Genomic DNA, 19,718 nt, shown 5'->3' with positions numbered 1-19,718 from the left:
GAATTAGACTATTTACCGGATTTGTAATCACATAAGCAACACGACGGGTGCCACATGTGGAGCAGGATCTGCTTACCCTTCCGGAGCACCTGAGATCACCCCTAGTTTTTGGTGGGGTTCGTGTTGTTTATTCTTTAGTTTTCTATGTTGTGTCATGTTTACTATCGTTTTTCTGTTTGTCTTTTTCATTTTTAGCCATGGCGTTGTCAGTTTGTTTTAGATTTATGAGTTTGACTGTCCCTTTGGTATCTTTCGTCCCTCTTTTATCATCAAAAAGAGGTATTTTTTATCTAGTAACTATATAAGCTATAATTCATTGTTATAGTGTTCAATTAATTATAGTTTGAAAATTAAGCTAATTAAAGTCATATAAAACCTCAAATTAAAAAACATTATGCATATATTTTTTTTTATTAAAATGGCCAGTTTTCATCATTAAACTTATCTACATAGACTTTTTTTCTGAAGAAAATTCTTTAATTTGTCCACAATTAAAAAAAGTTTACTGTTTTTAATTGCTTGCGTCCATGCTTTTTTGTTGATTGTTAACTATAGGATAACAATCGGTAAACTACGGCTTCAGAACTCGACAATAAATGAGCAGCCATATTTTCATCTCATAACAGACAAAGAGAATAACAAAATTTACTATTATACAACATGTTTGCATTACAAATGATAAATTCGTTCACAAAAGACTATGTTTATGATCTATACATGCATTGGTTCAAGAATTGGACAAACTTTTTTTCACCAGTCAATCGTTTCATATGACTTCAAATTTAAAGTGGCCGTTTCAGAGCCTTATCGAACATACCCATTTGCACGATTTATTTTCTATGCGTAAATAAACAGTGATATTCTTCTTATTCACGGTAATTTTAAACATTTCTCATCAATAATTCTTAAACTTCATCTGTAAACAATGTTACAAAGACCATCTGCCTTTATGATTGAAACTGCGTAATTGGTCAAATTTGTTATCCGACTGAGTTATAGTTCTTTGATCAGTTTGTAATATTGATATTATTTGATTTCGTTCTTTTGTAAAATATTTGCTTGATATATTACTGAGACCTTTTAAAGAAGCTGGTAAAGAATTGCTGCTTCTCTTAATGTTGGAAATATTTGTGCATTTTGCATATGTGTGAACGTCGATATATGCTATAATGGACTGATAAGGATGAAGATAGCCACTACCAGAAATATCTTCTTCATTGCTTGAACTAGTTTCATTGCTTGAACTAGTTTCATTGCTTGACGTCTGTATTCTATCGACCATTCCTCTCATTGTCATAGCAGTCATAGCAGTTTCATCAATTTCATCATAGGCATTAATTTGCCCCAAGTGTTCGTTTTCCAAAACTCGACTAATGTTCTGATTAGAACTATCTGTAAGATTTTGACTTCTCCCATTTCCATGGATTTGGCACATTTCTTTATGTGGTAAATATCGAAAACAAACATTCAACATTGTCGTCACAATGATCGTACACACTATACATATAACATAGATGGCTATATTGTTGTGAGATGATGCGTCTGCACCTGAAGAGAAACCACATATTTTGAATGAGTAATTATATTTGTTTTCAGAATCAAATAATAAATATATTTTATTGTTATTTCATTTTTATTACAAAAATCATTATAATCTTTGTATGAAATTTAAAACCCGCAAGGGTCCATAAATGGATAATTAAAGAATTCTTATTCGTATTTTTATACTACAGAACATGATGGGTATAGAATAAAAGAAGTATATGAATAATATATATTAAATTAATGCACCTTTGTTTTTTTTGTGTGGTTCGTGTTTCGAAGTCTTAAAATTTTCTATATTATGCTTTTTGTTGCAAGATCCTACACTAAAAATGCAAAATCCATTTAGCGCTTGAGATGTTCTGTTGATCTTAAGTCCATCTATGTACATCTCAAGTCCAGTGCTGTAGACAAATATCAAGTTCAGCACTTTCGATGTAGTCAAGCACAATATTTACAGCCCAATGCTTGAAATGCAAAGTCCAGCGCTGTATTTACAGCCCACTGCTTCAAATGCAAAGTCCAGCGCTGGAGAGCTTAAGTCTAGCACTGTAGATGTAAAGTCCAGCATAGAAGATATATAGTCCAGCGCTACAGATCTTAAGCCAAGCACCACAATGTCAAGTCCAGATTTATAGGTGGAAAGTTTAGCGCTACATATAATTAGTCCAGCGCTGTAGCCTATAGGTATAAAATACAACGCTGGAGAGGTTAAGTCACGCGATCGGGGCGTCAAGTATATCACAGTAGACATAGAGTCCAGTGATGTAGATGTCAAATTCATCACTTATGGAGCCTACTAATTTTATTCATGTTTACGTACAACTTTATTCAAGGAAATTATGTCAATCTTTAATGCAAAAACAATTCAAACTGAAATATATATTTCTTGCATTGAAATTTTTATAAACCCGTATCATACAGGATTTATTTTGATAAACAGTAGTCAGTCCTTCTGTCAACACTTCGTACTATAACTGACATTTACTTTAACAAATTGCCATGGAATATTGACATAGTATCAAAATTACCGGAGGAAGATCTGAAAACTTTGCACTTTTGTTGGAAAAGGCATCAAAGAAAGGTGCCTTTCGATTTTGAAATTTTTCTGTTTTGTAATGTCAGAGAAATGAGACTTTAGCTGTAAGGTTTATAAAAAGGCATTTTTTTACATGACATGCACTAGCTCTAGAATGCCGGAAGAGTACAAACGCTGAAATGTCTCGACACTTTCATACTAACCATTAATTTTATGCTAATAGTCCTGAATCTAGAACTTCATTCTAACAATAATTCCATACACCAAATACAATAGACATTTTGCTGTAATCCGGATGTGTTTCTCTCAATAAATTTTTGACGTTTGTACATAGGTATACTACTGTTACCTTTATTAATATATCTGAGATATGGATTTAAACACGAAAACTTAACCTTGTTCACTGATCATAGAAATAAGGTTGAATTTAAAACTGTCTGACAGGCATGAGGGGCTTGCAAGGTACGCACATACCAAATATTTGTATCATAAAACGAGAAAAATTAAGAATACTTAAACTCTTAACTTTTTCCAGTAGTCACTGAGCCATGAAATATGGTCAAGGAAAATGGACATATGACAGACGCAATCTTCGTAACATAAGGCGCATCTGTATATAAAGTATAAAGTATACAGAAATTCTGCCTTCTGAAATATTAAGCTTTTAAGAAGTAAGCTAACGCAGCCGCCACCGAGTCACTATCCTTATATCGACAGAAGTCGCGGGCTCGACAAAAACTTTATATACTTCACTGTATCTGGTATTATTAATTGGATATAGATTGTATTTTCATTTAGAATTTGTTTTCTCCATACAGTTATTTTAATATCACTTAATTGACGATTACGAGAGGGTAAATATGAGAAGGGACATTTAAACTCAGAAGTTGCTATTTAAATTACAACGTCATGGCTAAAAACGAAAAAGAACAAAATCTGATAGAAAATTAAAGAATGAAGAACATGAACCCCCTTTAAACTGAGGATGGGGTGGGGTCATCTCACGTGCTCCGTCAGAGAAAGCATGTTTAACATTTGCCGTCCGTTCTGCTGATCATATACGTACATACCATTAATACAAAGGGGAATTTAAGTAACATCAATTTAAATGAGTTGACACTAACTTGAATTTCACCACACTTGAGCTTAAACGTGAAACGTACGTTTATAATTTAAAAGTACAAAGTTGGAGAGCATTGAGATCCAAAAATTCCAAATTTGAAGAGCATTGATAACCCAAAATTCAAAAGGTTGTGCCATTCTTAAGGTAAGCTATACCTGTGATAAGCAAATCCTTAGTATTTCGAATAAACACTAATAGAAACGAGACATCATCATACACTATGAATTTTCATGCAATTTTTATGACAATGTATTCAACTGCTTCAGTTACAACAAATATACGGCTGCAGGTATTATTAAAATTATTCTGATTTAGTTTTGAATTATTTATTAATCTGGATTGTTCTTGCCATAATCACAAGATTCAGTATATGATATGAATCATTTTGTTCATAATGAAAAGTAGTGCTCTTTTAAATTACTTTTGACGAAACAATCAAATTCGATGACATCACGATGTCATGCGTATAAATACATCAAACCATTTTTAAGTATATACTTAATCTAATGTTTGATCATGTTATGCATTTATGTTTAGATACCAGAGACAGGTGTGAACGTTTGATGTCAGACAATGAAATGTGCAATACTATCTTATTGAACATAAATATTTCATATTTCCACTTTTCATCAATTGAAATGGAATAGCTTTCAACTTCATGTATTTTACGTTAAAAACATTCATTAGGTTTTTCGTTTAACATTTTTCAAAACACCCCTTTAGAGTTATTTATAGTGTGTTTTAAAGTTTAAGAGAAATATATGTTATATCCTTTAATATGATAATGCATCATTGTAGTTACCACCATGATTATCCACAAGATTAATTGTTGTTTTAGAACCGTTACTCATTTCATCAGTGGACCAATGTTGTGTTGCTTTTTTAAAATTCGTATCACCAGTTGTCCATAATGGCTTTGCTGAAATTGATTGTTTTTAATATAAAATTTCATATATACCTATATGCATTTTGTTTAAATCACATATAAATTAGTAATCTAAGTTTAGGTCAAATATTTTAGATATCAGTCGTTGGTGCGTCTAAATGGATACGGACAAAAGTAGTTAACCTATGTTCAAATCTTATTAATAGATTAAAGAGACAAATCCCGAAGGTATCAAATGACACCATCGTTGTTTCTGACTTGATACTCAACAAACGATTTAAAATTGTTTGTTCATAAATCAAGAAATTATAATGAACTTACGGTTTCAACTCCTTATGAAAAAAGACTAAAATTACAAATACTCTATGTATTAAGAGGTATAATTTACAATCTAAAGACAAAAATCTAAATAGAATATTATAAAATGTTATTTTCATTTTTTATAGTTCCTGTCACCTTTGATGTGCATGTCTAAATTAAATATTTAGTACTGTATTTGATGAACCGTGACAAAAGTGACCTTATCAACGGAAATAGTCACCAAAGGTACCAGGCTTGTAATTTAATTCGCCAGACGCGCGTTTCGTCTACATAAGACTCATCAGTGACGCTCAAATCAAAATCGTTAGAAATAGTTATCAAAAGTACCAGGATTATAATTTAGTACGCCAGACGCGCGTTTCGTCTACATAATACTCATCAGTGACGCTCATATCAAAATATTCATAAAGCCAAACAAGTACAAAGTTGAAGAGCATTATGGTCCAACATTCCAAAAAGTTGTGCCAAATACGGCTAAGGTAATCTATGCCTGGGATAAGAAAATCCTTAGTTTTTCGAAAAATAATTGATATAAGCTTACCGCTGAGAGAGAGACTTCATGTACACAGAAAAATACGATTTTCAATAGTTAAAAGTCCATTAATTAACAACATTGTTTATATTGAGTGTTAAACTATGTTTTGTAATACTATGCTTTTCCATTCTGTATATATTTATTAGGTACGTGTGAGTTGGATGTCTTTTTAATATTTTTCGACCTATTTTTCACAACTTCGGAAAGAGGGACGAAAGATACCAAAGGGAGAGTCAAACTCATAAATCTAAAATAAACTGACAACGCCATGGCTAAAAATGAAAAAGACAAACAGACAAACAATAGTAAACATGACACAACATAGAAAACTGAAGAATAAACAACACGAACCCCACCAAAAACTAGGGGTGATCTTAGGTGCTCCGGAACGTTAAGCAGGTCCTGCTCCACATGTAGCTGAAGTTTGATGCATTTCTCTTAGTTTTTGATTTGTTGCATTGATTTTGTTGTTTTATAAATTGAATTCAAGATGTCTGTGAACTGGCAAGAAACACTATTATTCTAGACTTTATCCTTTCATATGTTAATGCATCATTATAATTACCACCATGAGAATCCACTAGATCAATTGTTGTTTTAGAATCGTTGATAATTTCTTCAGTGGTCCGTTGATTTGTTGCCTTTTGAGAATTCATATCACCAGTAGTCCAATATGACTTTGCTGAAATTTAATAGTATTTAGAAAAAATCATATAGATATAAGATATTTCGATGTTTTAGTTTATCAGTGCGTCAGAGGCGCATTTCGTCTTGCTCGATTCGGAGAAAAGTAGTCTACCTTTGTTTAAATCTCATTGTGACAAATCAACGTAAAAACCAAAACGCGAGAGTATCACATGAAACCGTAAAGCTCAGTTGTTATTACTTCGTTACTGACATAATACTTGATAAACTTTTTTAATTTGTTCGTTCATATATTAAGAAATCATAACGAAACTAAGGTTTCAAATTCCTCAGGCAAAATGGATCTTTAATGGATTTTTCATTGTTGTTATGTCCATTTTGGTGAAATAGGTTTTCAATTGTTTCAGTTCTTATACGTCTTTGCCTTTCAGACATTCGGCTTTGAGTATTTCTGGTGAAGGTAAGTCAAGAAGAAAGCATTGAATGATTGAAATCTATAATGTTTTGTTTTCAGTGTTTACATTACTGCATCGATACTGATATGGTAGATAGTCAGGCCACGAGAGTATCATCATCTCAGTAGTCAGTGCTTTCGGATATTCGGCTTTGAGCGTCAATGATGAAGGAAAATCAATAAAAGCTAATAAAGTTAATAAAGATAGGTAAAATGTCATAACAAATTTTGTATTTTTCACGACTCAAGCACTCTCTGTTTTTTGTCCGAAACGTCCATGACAAATTACCGGTTTCCTATCAATTGTGGTGGAAAATTAGAATAAGTGATATTATATACTTTTTACGTGTAGGTGGTAGGTATTGCTGTACACATTTTTAGTAAAGAATTGCCATCCTTTTTTATATAATAAATTACTGGCTTTTACCGCCACTTGAATTTTTCAACACTAATTGACGAATGGAAATGAAGTGCATTAAAACAAAGTAAACCAATTTGGTAATTTCTTTTTCATAGTTCCTTACATGTATATAAGGTGTACATTTGTATGTGTATTCAGGTAAGATCTTGAAATATATTTACGTGTTTTATAAAAGGATTTTGTAAGATATTCGGCTCACTGCTCCACGTTCCCTCCTTTTTAAGATCATGCATGCAGAAGTCGTTGATAGATCCCCTTTTTTTGCAAAACACCATTATCGGAAATATTGAAAGTTTGTGTTTGATTGTTTTGAACAGGTTCCAACAGATTAAAAAAATTGAAGCACAACGTATGATAGTCTTAATCTTAAGATCACATACTTTTTTTTATATATCTGCAGATGCGTATATGTCAACGTATATGATACGGTTGATACGTTTTTAAATGACCGACCTCTAACAAGAATAAACCTAATGTGAATGTCTTGTCTAAAACAAAATCTTTAAACGTGCTTTTTGCATACCAATAACTTGTAGGTACACAGTTCCTACTACACCAGTTCCATTAACTTTTGTCAAACAAGTATATTTGCCTTCATCTTTCTTACTAACATTCCTTATTTGCAAATTAAACTGCCCGTACAAATGGTTTCCTTCAATATTCAATCTAGTTCTGATCACAGCATCTAGTTTAGGATTAATATGTTCATCTTCGCTGTATGTTACTGCGTGTCTTTCCCATTGAATTGGGTCTGTTTGTTTTCGAAATGGGCATTTTAATAACACAGTTTGTCCGCTTATGGCAACTTGTTTACTTGTAACAAAACCTAGTGTAACTTGCTTTGAAAATACACCTACAATGTAAATGTTACACGAATTACTTCAAATGCTTAAGGAATAAGGCCATATTTCCTGAAAATCATTAATAGCATGATCATTGTGTGTTACCTTGCAGCTTTCAATAGGTTTATATAAATGTTTGATATTCATATGATGAATTTTTCAATCAGTTTAATTGAAGTCTGGAGCTGGCATGTCAGTTAACTGCTAGTAGTCTGATGTTATATATTTATCATAGTCATTTTGTTTATTTTCTTTGGTTACATGTTCTGACATCAGACTCGGACTTCCTTAAACTGAATTTTAATGTGCGTATTGTTATGCGTTTACTTTTCTGCATTGGCTAGATGTATAGGGGGAGGGTTGAGATCTCACAAACATGTTCAACCCCGCGTTTTTGCGCCTGTCCCAACTCAGGAGCCTCTGGCCTTTGTTAGATTTGTATCATTTTAACTTTTAGTTTCTTGTGTACAATTCGGAGTTTAGTATGGCGTTCATTAACATTAAACTAGTATATGTATTGTTTAGGGGCCAGCTGAAGGACGCCTCCGGGTGCAGGAATTCCTCGCTGCATTGACCTTCTGCTGTTGTCTTATCTATGGTCGGGTTGTTGTCTCTTTGACACATTCCCCATTTCCATTCTCAATTTTATTGATTTTTTAAATCGTTTATTGAGAGTTATGTCCTTTGCCTAGGTACTGCTCTTTTATATTTACATGAAATTAAAAAAAAAAAAAAACATCTTTAATGCATCACTAAAAAAAGGTAAACTAAAAGCAACATTTATCTCAACAAAAACACAAGGATGAACACATGTGCTCCGGAATGACAACCGTCGAGTTGTTCATACACATACGAATTCAGTGATAAGTTGCACTCGGTAATTATATAATGGAAGATAAGGGGACTGTGGTTACAACAACTGGAACATGACCATTGTCATATGTGACAGAGGTATTCCCTTTAGGTTAATCTTAATATTTGAAAGCGAATATACGCGAATAAATAACGTTACGAGCTATATGACCAAAAAGGACCTAAACAGAATAGTTATTTAAAGTAAAATATTTCTGGTTTATTCATTTAAAAACACACTGTTGTAAATAATACTCACATATACAGTACAAAATGCAATGGATCAAACAATTCATTATAATTATGAATAATTTCCTTATATAACAATTGTTAAAAACATATGATATTAAACGATTTCCTGGAAATAATGAACCTATATATAGAAATAAGAAAAGCGCGTAACTTTTAGACTGTCTGCTTGCAAAAAATGAACTTTTAAAATGCTTTAGTATGATATGATAATTATTATATAAATGTACAAGAGAGGTTGAAGATACTCAAAAACAAAACTGAAAGCGCCATGACAAACTAGAGTCTCCAAGGAGCCTGTGTCGCTCATTTATTTACAATTGATGTATGAAATAATGCAACCATGATTCACTGATGAGTCTTTTGTAGACGAAACGCGCGTCTGGCGTAAATACAAACTTTACTCCTGGTATCTATGATGAGTTTATTTACAAGTCAACCACTGGGTCCATGCCACTGATGGTGTAGTTTTAATTCCCCGAGGGTATCAACAGCCTAGAAGTCAACACTTCTGTGGTGACGTGAATTATAATTGATATGGTCATATTTATAAATTATTTGTTTACAAAACTTTTGAATTTTCGAAATACTAACTAAAGGCTTTACTATCTCAGGAATAGATTACCAGCTGTAGTTGGCAAAACCTTTGGAAATTTTGGTCCTCAATGCTCTTCATATTTTATTTGGCCTTTTTATTTATTTTTTATTCGAGCGTCACTGGTGAGACTTTTGTAGACGAAACGCACGTCTGGCGTAAATACAAACTTTAATCCTGGTATCTATGATGAGTTTATTTACATCCACTAGGTCGATGCCACTGCTGTTGGAGTTTTATTCCCCGAGGGTATCACCAGCCCAGTAGTCAGCACTTCTGTGCTGACATTAATTATCATTGATAATTATGGTCATATTTATAAATTAACTGTTTACAAAACTTTTGAATTTTCGAAAAACTAAGGCTTTTCTACCTCAGGAACAGATTACCTTAGCTGTATTTGGCAACACTTTTAGGAATTTTGGTCCTCAAAGCTCTTCAACTTCGTACTTTATTTGGTCTGGCTTTGCTCATTGTTGAAGGCCGTACGGTGACCTATAGTTGTTAATGTCTGTGTCATTTTGGTCTTTTGTGGATAGTTGTCTCATTGGCAATCATACCACATCTTTTTTTTTATATTTTAACTTTTTTGGATTCAAGCGTCACTTATGAGTCTTTTGTAGACGAAACGCGCGTCTGACGTTAATACAAACTTTGATTGGTATCTATGGTGAGTTTATTTGCTTAATTAAGTTTAAGAGATATAAGCCAAAAACTGCATTTTACCTCGATGTTCTATTTTTATCCATGTCTGCCATGTTGGTTGGCAGGCAGTGTCATCGCATACATTGTTTATTAAACTAGATGTCCGAATGATGATTATGACCAAGTTTGAATAAATTTGTCTCAGTTGTTTTTAGAGGAGAAGCTTTTTGTAAAGTTACGAAAAATTGATAAAAATTGACTTTTAAGTGCAATAAATCCTTATGGGATCAAACGACTATTTGGTCGAGTTGATTTATTTGTAGATCTTACTTTGCTGAACATTATTGCTGTTTACAGTTTATCTCTATATTTAGTAACATTTAAGATAATTACCAAAAGCTGCAAAATTTCCTTAAAATTACCAATTTAGGAGCAGCAACCCAACAACGAGTTAATCGACTTGTCTAAATATTTCATGGCAGATAAATCTCGACATGATAAACAAATTAACTCTTCGTCATATTTGCTCTAAATGCTTTGGTTTTAGAGATATAAGCGAAAATCTACGTTTCACCCCGTTGTTTTTTCAAGCTATTGTGGCAATCTTGGTTGTGTTTCTCAGTTCATCTCATTTTAGGACTCGGTAACCTCGTACTTAAATAATGAAGAAAGGCATTATCATTCTCTTTCATATATATATTATAACACTGAACAGTCATTGAGTGTTAAGGGAAAGACTCGATTGCCCCGTCCACACTATGCCTTTTTAAATCGAGTTCGACACGAATTAGTTTATCCGGGTTAAATTTAGGTAGTGTGAACGTCTAAACGTTGGGGTATTATGAAAGTTTATTTGGGTCATTATATGCTATATATAGAAAAAAAATAAGCCGTGATCTCGTGGTTACGAGCTACTAATTCGTGGCCACGATTTACCAACATATACATTTCTACATACAAATATCTTAGAATATCGTGGCCACAAATTAGTAAATCGTGGCCACATATAAGAAAGTCGTGGCCACGAATTAGTTGATTGTGGCCACGGATAAGTAAGTCCACGACTTACATTTTTTTTTCTTCTAGATCACAGAATGACCCAAATAAGCTTTCATAAAATATACATTATTTGACAACACTCCTGCAAAGCGGCCAGGAGTGTGGTAAAAAAAACCTTCAAAATAATGCATATATGTGATGAAAGATGAATGTAAATATGTAGTGGACAGATTCAGGTTACAATTTTGGCGCTAAATATTCTATTTTCGTTGACAGGGAAAATCCCAAACCGAGTTAATTTCTTATCAAGTGTGAACTGGGGTAATTAATTCGGGTTAATTAACCCGGGTTCGACCATGTGCAAATTTTATAGTGTGAACACGCTATATGGATCATACTGTTTGACAAAAAGACTAATTTGTGTTTGCGAGTCGTAATACATGAAAACATCTAACAAGTCAGTTAATGGTTGTGTATTGACGAAAATTGATTTGTTACGCTATGTGTACATGGTGTATCAGGGTACATTCCTAGATTGGACCTTTGCCAAGAAGTTAGTGAACGTTTAGCGTATACATAGAATATGTAGTTGAAAGAAATTTACATAATTCAATAATCTGAAAGTTATTACATACATACGTTCCTGTTGGTGACATGCACAATGTTGATGCATCATTACAACTTTGAAGTGTATTTGTAAAATTTTGAATTGTTCACATCACAGATTTTGACCTCATTCATGATGATGCAATTGTCAAGATTCAATTTACACGCTTATGACAATTTTATAGTTCTAATGTTCATTCGTCTTTTGTAAAAAAGGAGGGACAGGAGTCTTTTTTCTTTAGACTAACAATTTTCCCGTCTTCTTTCAAACAGAAGCTATTCAAAAAATTTGTTGAAAGTCAATGAGGTATTTATATGCCCCCCCTTAATTGTTGATAGAAAACATTGTTTTATTCATTTTCCTACATAATCAAATCTTGATTTTCTAGAAATTTGGAACAAAAAATGTTAAGTCACAAAAAAATCGAACTCCGAAAAAAATTATAAACAGAGAGTATCTGACTATATGTTTTTTTAAAAACCATCTATTTAGATCCAATGCATATTGAAATACAGACAAGCATTACCAAGTGATACAGATATGAACAACTAAAGGTCAACGAACAGAGTTCAACAGTGAACTGTCGGAATTCATACAACGATAAGTTTTAAGCTTCTTCAAAACCCAATACAATAATGGGTGTCATAAAACGTATTTAACAAATAAACGTGCTCAATTGTCTCATTCGGATGGAAATACAGACAAGAAAACACGATGCTCTCTTTCTATCATTTGTGGGAAAACAATTAGTAACAATAAATACCATTGTCGTGTGTTAAAATGTTTATAAATGAAGGTGTGCAATATACTCCAATAAAACGGCTACCCAAACAATAATAGGCGTCTTAAGGTTTGGCTTATAGTTGTTAACATCCATGTCATTTTATCTCTCGTGGATAGAATTTGAAATTAAAGCTTTGAATTAAGTCAGGAAATTTCGAAACAGAAAGGCTATTTATTAATAAGAATTTTCATTTAAAAATGAGAGAACAAAATTGTACGGTGTGAATATATCTTAATATTATTTAATTTATTTAACATGTAACTGTAAATATGTTCGTTTTTGGTCTTGCAACAACTCATTGTGTGCGAGTGTGCACGTACGTTTCGGGTGGAGGTGAGGGTCGTAGGTGACCTGTTGCAATGCTAAATTTCTGTCGCTATCTAATATACCCTCATTTCCCGTGACAGTCCAAATTTCCTGAGGACAGCCTCTTCAACAGAACCTACCTGTTGTATTTTTTGTTAATATTTTCTCGTCCTGAACATGCATGCAATATTTGCAACTGGAAGTTAAGCAATCCAGTGGCGGATCCAAGGGGGGGGGGGGGGGGGCGGGAAATGCAACCCCCTTTTTTTGGCCAATCAATGCATTTGAATGGGAACATATAGTTGGAACACCCCCTTTTTTGTCCTGGGTAGGGACCCCCCCCCCCCTTTTTTTAAATGGCTGGATCCACCACTGCAATCAATCAAACTTACAATGCATGCAATATTGAATTTAAGACACTTTATGTCGATATAGCGATACACTGTATTGAAATAAGACAGTGTATGTCACATGTGTCAAATCAACATCATACTATGCTGAAATGCAATCTCATTAAATTCATTGGAAATGTCAACTTACTTTTTTCATTGATATTTAGTCTGGCAAACGGGAGATAATCCAATTTGAATCATATAGAATCGCCTATCAAATGCATGTAGGCGAGTGTAATATTTGAAAAAGACGTCTAGTTAAGGACTTTAATGCACCCACCTAACACACGGCTAATTTCTTTTTTAAATGAAAGAATAATGATTTAACTTTGATTTTTGCCCGGTCGTCACAAAATCGTACGGTGCAGTTTTTGTAAAATTGACGTTTATTTCAGAAATTAGTTGAAAATTATAAAATTACGACATGTTTTTCAAGCAAAGGAAATTAGTCGTATCTCTTCTTTTAGATAGAATAATTGAGTGAATTAGATTCTTAAAATAATGAAAAACATTATTTTTAACTGTAAGTCCGCATGCTTTTGCATTCCTTTTAAATATTTGACATTTTGTACGAAAATTTTCTTAATCCTGACCTTTTCGGATCTACTATTATTTTTTTATTAAATGCTTTTGCACTCTATCCTTTTTAGAACACACCAAATAACTCATCAGTTATCGTTTTTTCATTCAAGATCAAGACTTTATCTCAACATTTCTTAAAATCACGAATTTCTGTAATTTTATGTTGTTGGGTAAAATCACTATTGTTTCCGGAATCCCATTTCTATTTCGTTATCGTTTTTTACTGAATATATTAGTCGATTTCCGTGTACTTAATAGTGATATTAGAGTACGATAAATCATATTTAAACGGTTCTATTTCTATCTTTAACTTCAGTGTAGCTTAAACAGATATAAAATCGTCCGAAATTAAGATCAAATCAAAGTAAAACATAGTTTTTGAGTTCTGTAGAATTCACCCCTTTCTAAATAAGGAATCGTATCGGAAAATTGTAGAAATTTTCCGAGTCGTGTCAATTTTTCACAGTCCAGTTCACAATGAAACCATTCCTATGCTAAAAAGCAAAAACTATCCATTGATTGACACAGATATGCATAGTCTGTCATGTATTTACTACATAGAAACTATGTAGTTAAACACTTAAATGAAGATACGGTTGTATTGACGCCGTGGGAAAACGAAAAGATGAAGTTTACAGAAGACTGGTCGATGAATATGAAAAAAATTAAAACATCCCATTTGAAAATACAAAATATCATAAGAGTTGCTATAAATATTTCAAAAGTAAGCACAACCTATCATCTTCTGTTTTGTCTGTACAAAGATTGTGTACTACATGTACCAATTCTACCGACCAGTCTCTTCTCATATATCAACGAAGGCAGTAGATCTACAACTCATTCTGATTTGTCTGTTTGTATATTTTGCAAATGTATAAAGCCTATAAGCAAGTTACACAACTTCAATAGGTATCCTCTGAGGAGCAAACTCAAGCTCTATTGAGTGTTACTACATATACAATGTATCTCCTACAATGATCTGATTTACAAAATAACTCATGATAATTTCACTATGAAATCTTTATAGTTTACTTTCGAGCTTGCATCGCTAAATATTTGCTATACAAAATTTGAAATCAGAAAATAAAGAGCTATTTAATTCTGAACATAAAACAGCTTTTACTAACATTTTGACGATTACAGATGGCGTGCCTGTACACAAGGAAGTGTTCTGCTTAACAACTTTAATTATTTGATCAGTTAACCGGGCTTAATTTCTGCCCGAGGATCGCCGCCGTGAAAACTACACAACATATTATCAGCTTCAACAAAAACTAAAAATATATGGTAAATTTATAATTACATGTAGTACAGCATCAACAAGGCCAAGGTACATCCATTATTGTATACAGTAGCTCTATAATTTGGCTTATGCCGTAATGACGGAAAATTACTCGTTTAAAATGACTTTGATATAAAGTCTGTAAAACTTAAAGATCTGAGCAATGACTGCGAAACTGGTTGCAAGCACTTTATGCAGCTACTAGTATTTTACGGAAGCAGATAAAGGGTAAAGTTGTAATCCAATCAGATGAATATCCATTATCTAAAAACATTTCACTAGATTATTCAATTGAAATTATTCCACCTGCTTTAAAAACATTTCTGTATTGTCTTTTGGATGTTGGCGCATTAAAGTTTTGACCCCAATTTCACGGTCCACTGAACATTGAAAATGATAGTGAGAAGTCAGGTTAAAGTTTTGGTTAAAGTTTTTGTTCAAGGTAGTTTTTTTTATGAAGTTGAAGTCGCATCCACTTGAAACTTAGTACTCATGTTCCCTATGATATGATCTTTCTCATTTAAATTTGAAATTAAAGTTTTGACCCCAATTTCACGGTCCACTAAACATGGAAAATGATAGTGCGAGTGGGGCAACCCTGTACTATGGACACATTCTTGTTTTTTACTCTTTTTCATTTAGGTTTATTATTACAAATGCACCGTATTTATGGACACACCTTTGGTTAACTATTCACAAGTTTGACTACTCAGGAGAAAAATTGAAAATGGGGCACACATTCTACATGGCATTATTTTTCTTCTTGGGGTCAAAATTTTATCCAAGACAATGTCGACCTAACTACAGAAACAATAAAAGTTCTCCGTATGAAATTTGGTTGGCTAAAAGGCAACATCGGTCCGGTATGATGTCATCCAACTTTCTACAAGATTTGGTCTGTTCACGCATTGGTATAGGTATAGGGGGAGGGTTGAGATTTCCAAAAACATGTTTAACCCCGTCGCAATTTTGCGCCTGTCCCAAATCAGGAGCCTATGGCCTTTCTTAGTTTTGTATGATTTTATATTTTATTTCTTGAGTATATTTCGAAGCTTAGTATAATGACGTCCATTATCATTTCAAACTAGTATATTTCTGTTTAGGGGCCAGCTGAAGAACGCCTCCGGGTTTGGGAGTTTCTTGCTGCATTGATGACCCATTGGTGGTCTTCAGCCGTGGCCTGCTTTTTAAACGGGTTGATGTCTCTTTGACAAATCCCTCATGTCCATTCCCAATTTTTTATTCAATCTGTATATAGTAGATCGTGTGTCCGCTTTGAGCAAAACCTCTGCTGTACTGATATAGCCCATGCCAAGGAAGTTGTAAGAATGATGAAATTACAAGTTAAAATGAACCTTTAATATTCCGATATCGCAATATTCCGAAACCTAAATGGTCCAACATCCCATTGGTCCGACGTTTCGATCATTTAGGTTATACGCTAACGGGACATTTTTAAACATAAGAAAGCCAAATAAAAGGTTCAATATTAGGATAACATTGTCCTCCATTTGAAGCGGTAAAACAAGATATAAAAAAGTAATACTTAGTGCCAAAGTAGCCGAATGTCATCACTAGCGTAATTTAAAAAAAAAGACAAACTACTTTGTCAAGTGTTGTTTGATTAATTAGATATCTCAAGAAACACGGCGGCCGACTAAAGTAAAATCAAACACAGTTTGACGTACAATGAGTGATCATATTTTCCTTGTGATTTTTTATATTAAAATTGTCACAATTTTGTTGATAAAAAATATACTAATAGCACTATACTCATTTTACTTATGTTAGTTACAAAGTAGTACTCTTATCATATCTGATTTTTTTTATGTAAATGAAATTGCGGTATGATCCTGCAAACTTAACATTTAAAAAAATCGCCCTATGGTTTTCTGATCTTGAAGCGGTTGGCAGGCTTTCAAACTAACAGGAGACCATACGCTTCCTCAATTTTCATGTACAGCTCATCATGGAACTTTCTTAAACAATCAAAAATACGTCATATGTTATATTTCCCCCTTGCTTCAAATATTTTGTTTCGGATTATTTATATCAAATTTGCATATATATGTTTGTAAATACGTGCAATCAAATGATATGGAGGTATTATAAGATTTAGATAATGCAAGGGCGACTACAGATACATTTGTGTGACTTAATAGTTAATTTTCAAAGTCTCCGAGAGAAAACGTTACGTAACATGCGTTACCGTTAAAATCAACCAAAATTAATTAATAATATGATAGAAATATATTTTTCCAACAGTAATACAGCATTTCTGTATAATTGTTTCGTTTTTGCATTTGTTTTGACTCGATTTTTCTACTAGAAGTATCCGTGAATTGAAATTGCACCCATGACCTTTGACCTCGATTTAAAAAAAAATGCACCATAATTTCTTTTGACGACCGGGATATTTAGAAAGTACACATTCTTAGCTTTCCAATGATATATAATTTAGCCGTGTGTTAGGTAGGTGCATTAAAAATGTAAATTTGGCTCTCATATCACTCGCCTAATGTATCCTATCTGATACTGAAATATCAATTAGCTTGTATATAAGTTAAATCACTCGTGTGGTATTCTCTATGATGTGCATTTATCGTCTGTATTAACTTTGATTTTATTCTTCAATTGATTGACGCTAACATGTATCCGTCCTGATTCTGTCCTGAATCTCTTCAGTGGATATCTATCATTGATTTACATAACATCTCTCATTTTGCTTTTACTTACACAGCTACTTTTGCATAGGTACTATTTCTGTACCAAAAAATCTGTAGTACTGGAAATTTACTTTAAATAGTCAGTACTATTTTGTTTCTTTAAAATTATTGTAATTTTTAGGTACCTGTATTTTACAGTATTGTGAAAAGTTAATATAGTGAATAGTGAACGTACTTCAGCCCGGTTAATGTGCCCCTAAATACCCGAAGATGAGACAAAAACAACACATCTAAGATTGACGTAAAATATGACCCAAAAACAAAAAGAAATAAAACATCAGTGCGATTTTCCCCCCAACCCCTTACTTGTTTATTGATAATGACAATCAGCTTGTCTTAAATCTCTTTAGTAGATACTATGGTCTTTGTCTACACAGCTACTTTTGCATAGTTACTTTTTCTGTTCTTAAAATATATACTAGTTCTGGAAATTTACTTTTAATATTTAGTATTATTTCTTTACTCTAAAATTACTGTAATATTTAGGTACTTGTATTTTCCAGTACTTGATTTGTACTTATAATATTGGTACAAAAATGATACCAACAATGATCAACCGGGCTTTTACGTCAATCTTAGATGTGTTGCTTTTGTCTCATCTTCGGGTATTTAGGGGCACAATATTCATATTAAACTTAAAATTATTTAATATTGGCGAAATTTTACATAGAATACTTATTAACTCTTGAAATCAATTTACTTATTAACAGTTGGAGTTATCTTTTAAAATGATAGTTCCAAAATTTCATTATTGTTGTGTTTTCGCTTTGTCGCCATTGGTGGCCTTCGGTTGTCTTTTGCTCTTAAGTCGAGTAGTTGTCTCTTTGACAAATTCCACATTTCAAATCTCAATTTTTATTAAAAAGTGACCAATTAACATTTCCAGTAAGCAGTTTTCTCTCAATGTTTCTACTTACAAACAAAACCGCCAATCGGTGTGAACCAAGACTCCGTGTCGAAGACCGTACTTTGACCTATAACGGTTTACTTTTAAACTTGTGACTTGGACGGAGAGGCAAATGAAAATGGTATATGTATGCTTATAGACCCTCGTGGTATGTAAGATTGTATAGTTTCAATAATATATGCATAGAAGTGTATAATATATGTATATAAATATATATAATTATCTTACCTCCTATACATTTCCAGGAATATGATTGGTTAAAAGCGTCCGCGTGCAAACCGTGTATATTTGATATTAGGTTAGTAGGGAGGCGGGGCTTATCTCATACACGGTTAGTAGTGGAGTTACGTCCCTTTATATTCCTTATTAGGTAAGAAGGGGGCGGGGCTTATTCCATACACGGTTGGTAATGGTGTTATGTCCCTTTATAAAAAACAAAACGGGACTGAGAAAAATCTTAAAAGTTCCAACAGACGAAGAAATTGATGATTAAGATTGAAACAAATTCATAAAACACATTTAAACCTTACAAGTCGTTATTGTTGGCATCTGTTTTTGTAGGATCAATGGAAGTATTTTCTTAGTGCTAACAGTATTGAAGACTTGCTCATTTTGAGAATCACTAGTCTTAACTTCACATGTTAAGATAGTCGGTAAGATAAATTCGTTACATAGTGTGCTAGTGACTTAATACGATATATATGGGGTCAGTAAATTCCATATGGGGATTCGAGCTTCGCTCTCACCCCATATGGAATTTACTGACCCCATATATACCGTATTAGGTCACTAGCACACTATGTAACTAATAATGCATAACTACTGTAGATATCAGCACAACAATATTTCTCCGCAAATTTTTGTTCTTCCTTATAAAAGTATACTGTGCCGTATGAAAGAATATGCTAATATGTGAATATTCATGTAGAAAAAAAATCTTATGAAAGAAATACGGTAAAATGATAAATCTATGTACCTACCCAT

The 19,718-nt window shown here is 33.0% G+C and overlaps 1 protein-coding gene across 1 annotated transcript; it reads right to left on the bottom strand.

Moving 5' to 3' along the window:
* Nucleotides 1–408: 408 nt before the first annotated feature.
* LOC139497872 (uncharacterized) lies at nt 409–19,718 on the bottom strand. Its single transcript, XM_071286112.1, has 5 exons — nt 19,715–19,718; nt 7,490–7,819; nt 6,012–6,128; nt 4,507–4,623; nt 409–1,548 (listed from the first exon to the last, which is right to left on the bottom strand). The coding sequence occupies exons 1-5, from the start codon at nt 19,716–19,718 to the stop codon at nt 929–931; spliced, it is 1,188 nt and encodes a 395-aa protein (XP_071142213.1). The 3' UTR covers nt 409–928.

The sequence above is a fragment of the Mytilus edulis genome, chromosome 12 (genome assembly GCF_963676685.1).
Source record: "Mytilus edulis chromosome 12, xbMytEdul2.2, whole genome shotgun sequence".
NCBI classification, from domain to species: Eukaryota; Metazoa; Mollusca; class Bivalvia; order Mytilida; family Mytilidae; genus Mytilus; species Mytilus edulis.
The sequence above is the reverse complement of the archived record's forward strand: the minus strand, read 5'-3'. Positions and strand labels throughout refer to the sequence as shown.

Coding starts and splice junctions, on each gene's coding strand:
- LOC139497872 (XM_071286112.1), bottom strand. Junction 6,129..7,489: donor TGTGTACCTACAAGTTATTG/GTATGCAAAAAG, acceptor ATTAAATTTCAG/CAAAGTCATATTGGACTACT. Junction 4,624..6,011: donor TCTAGTGGATTCTCATGGTG/GTAATTATAATG, acceptor AATCAATTTCAG/CAAAGCCATTATGGACAACT.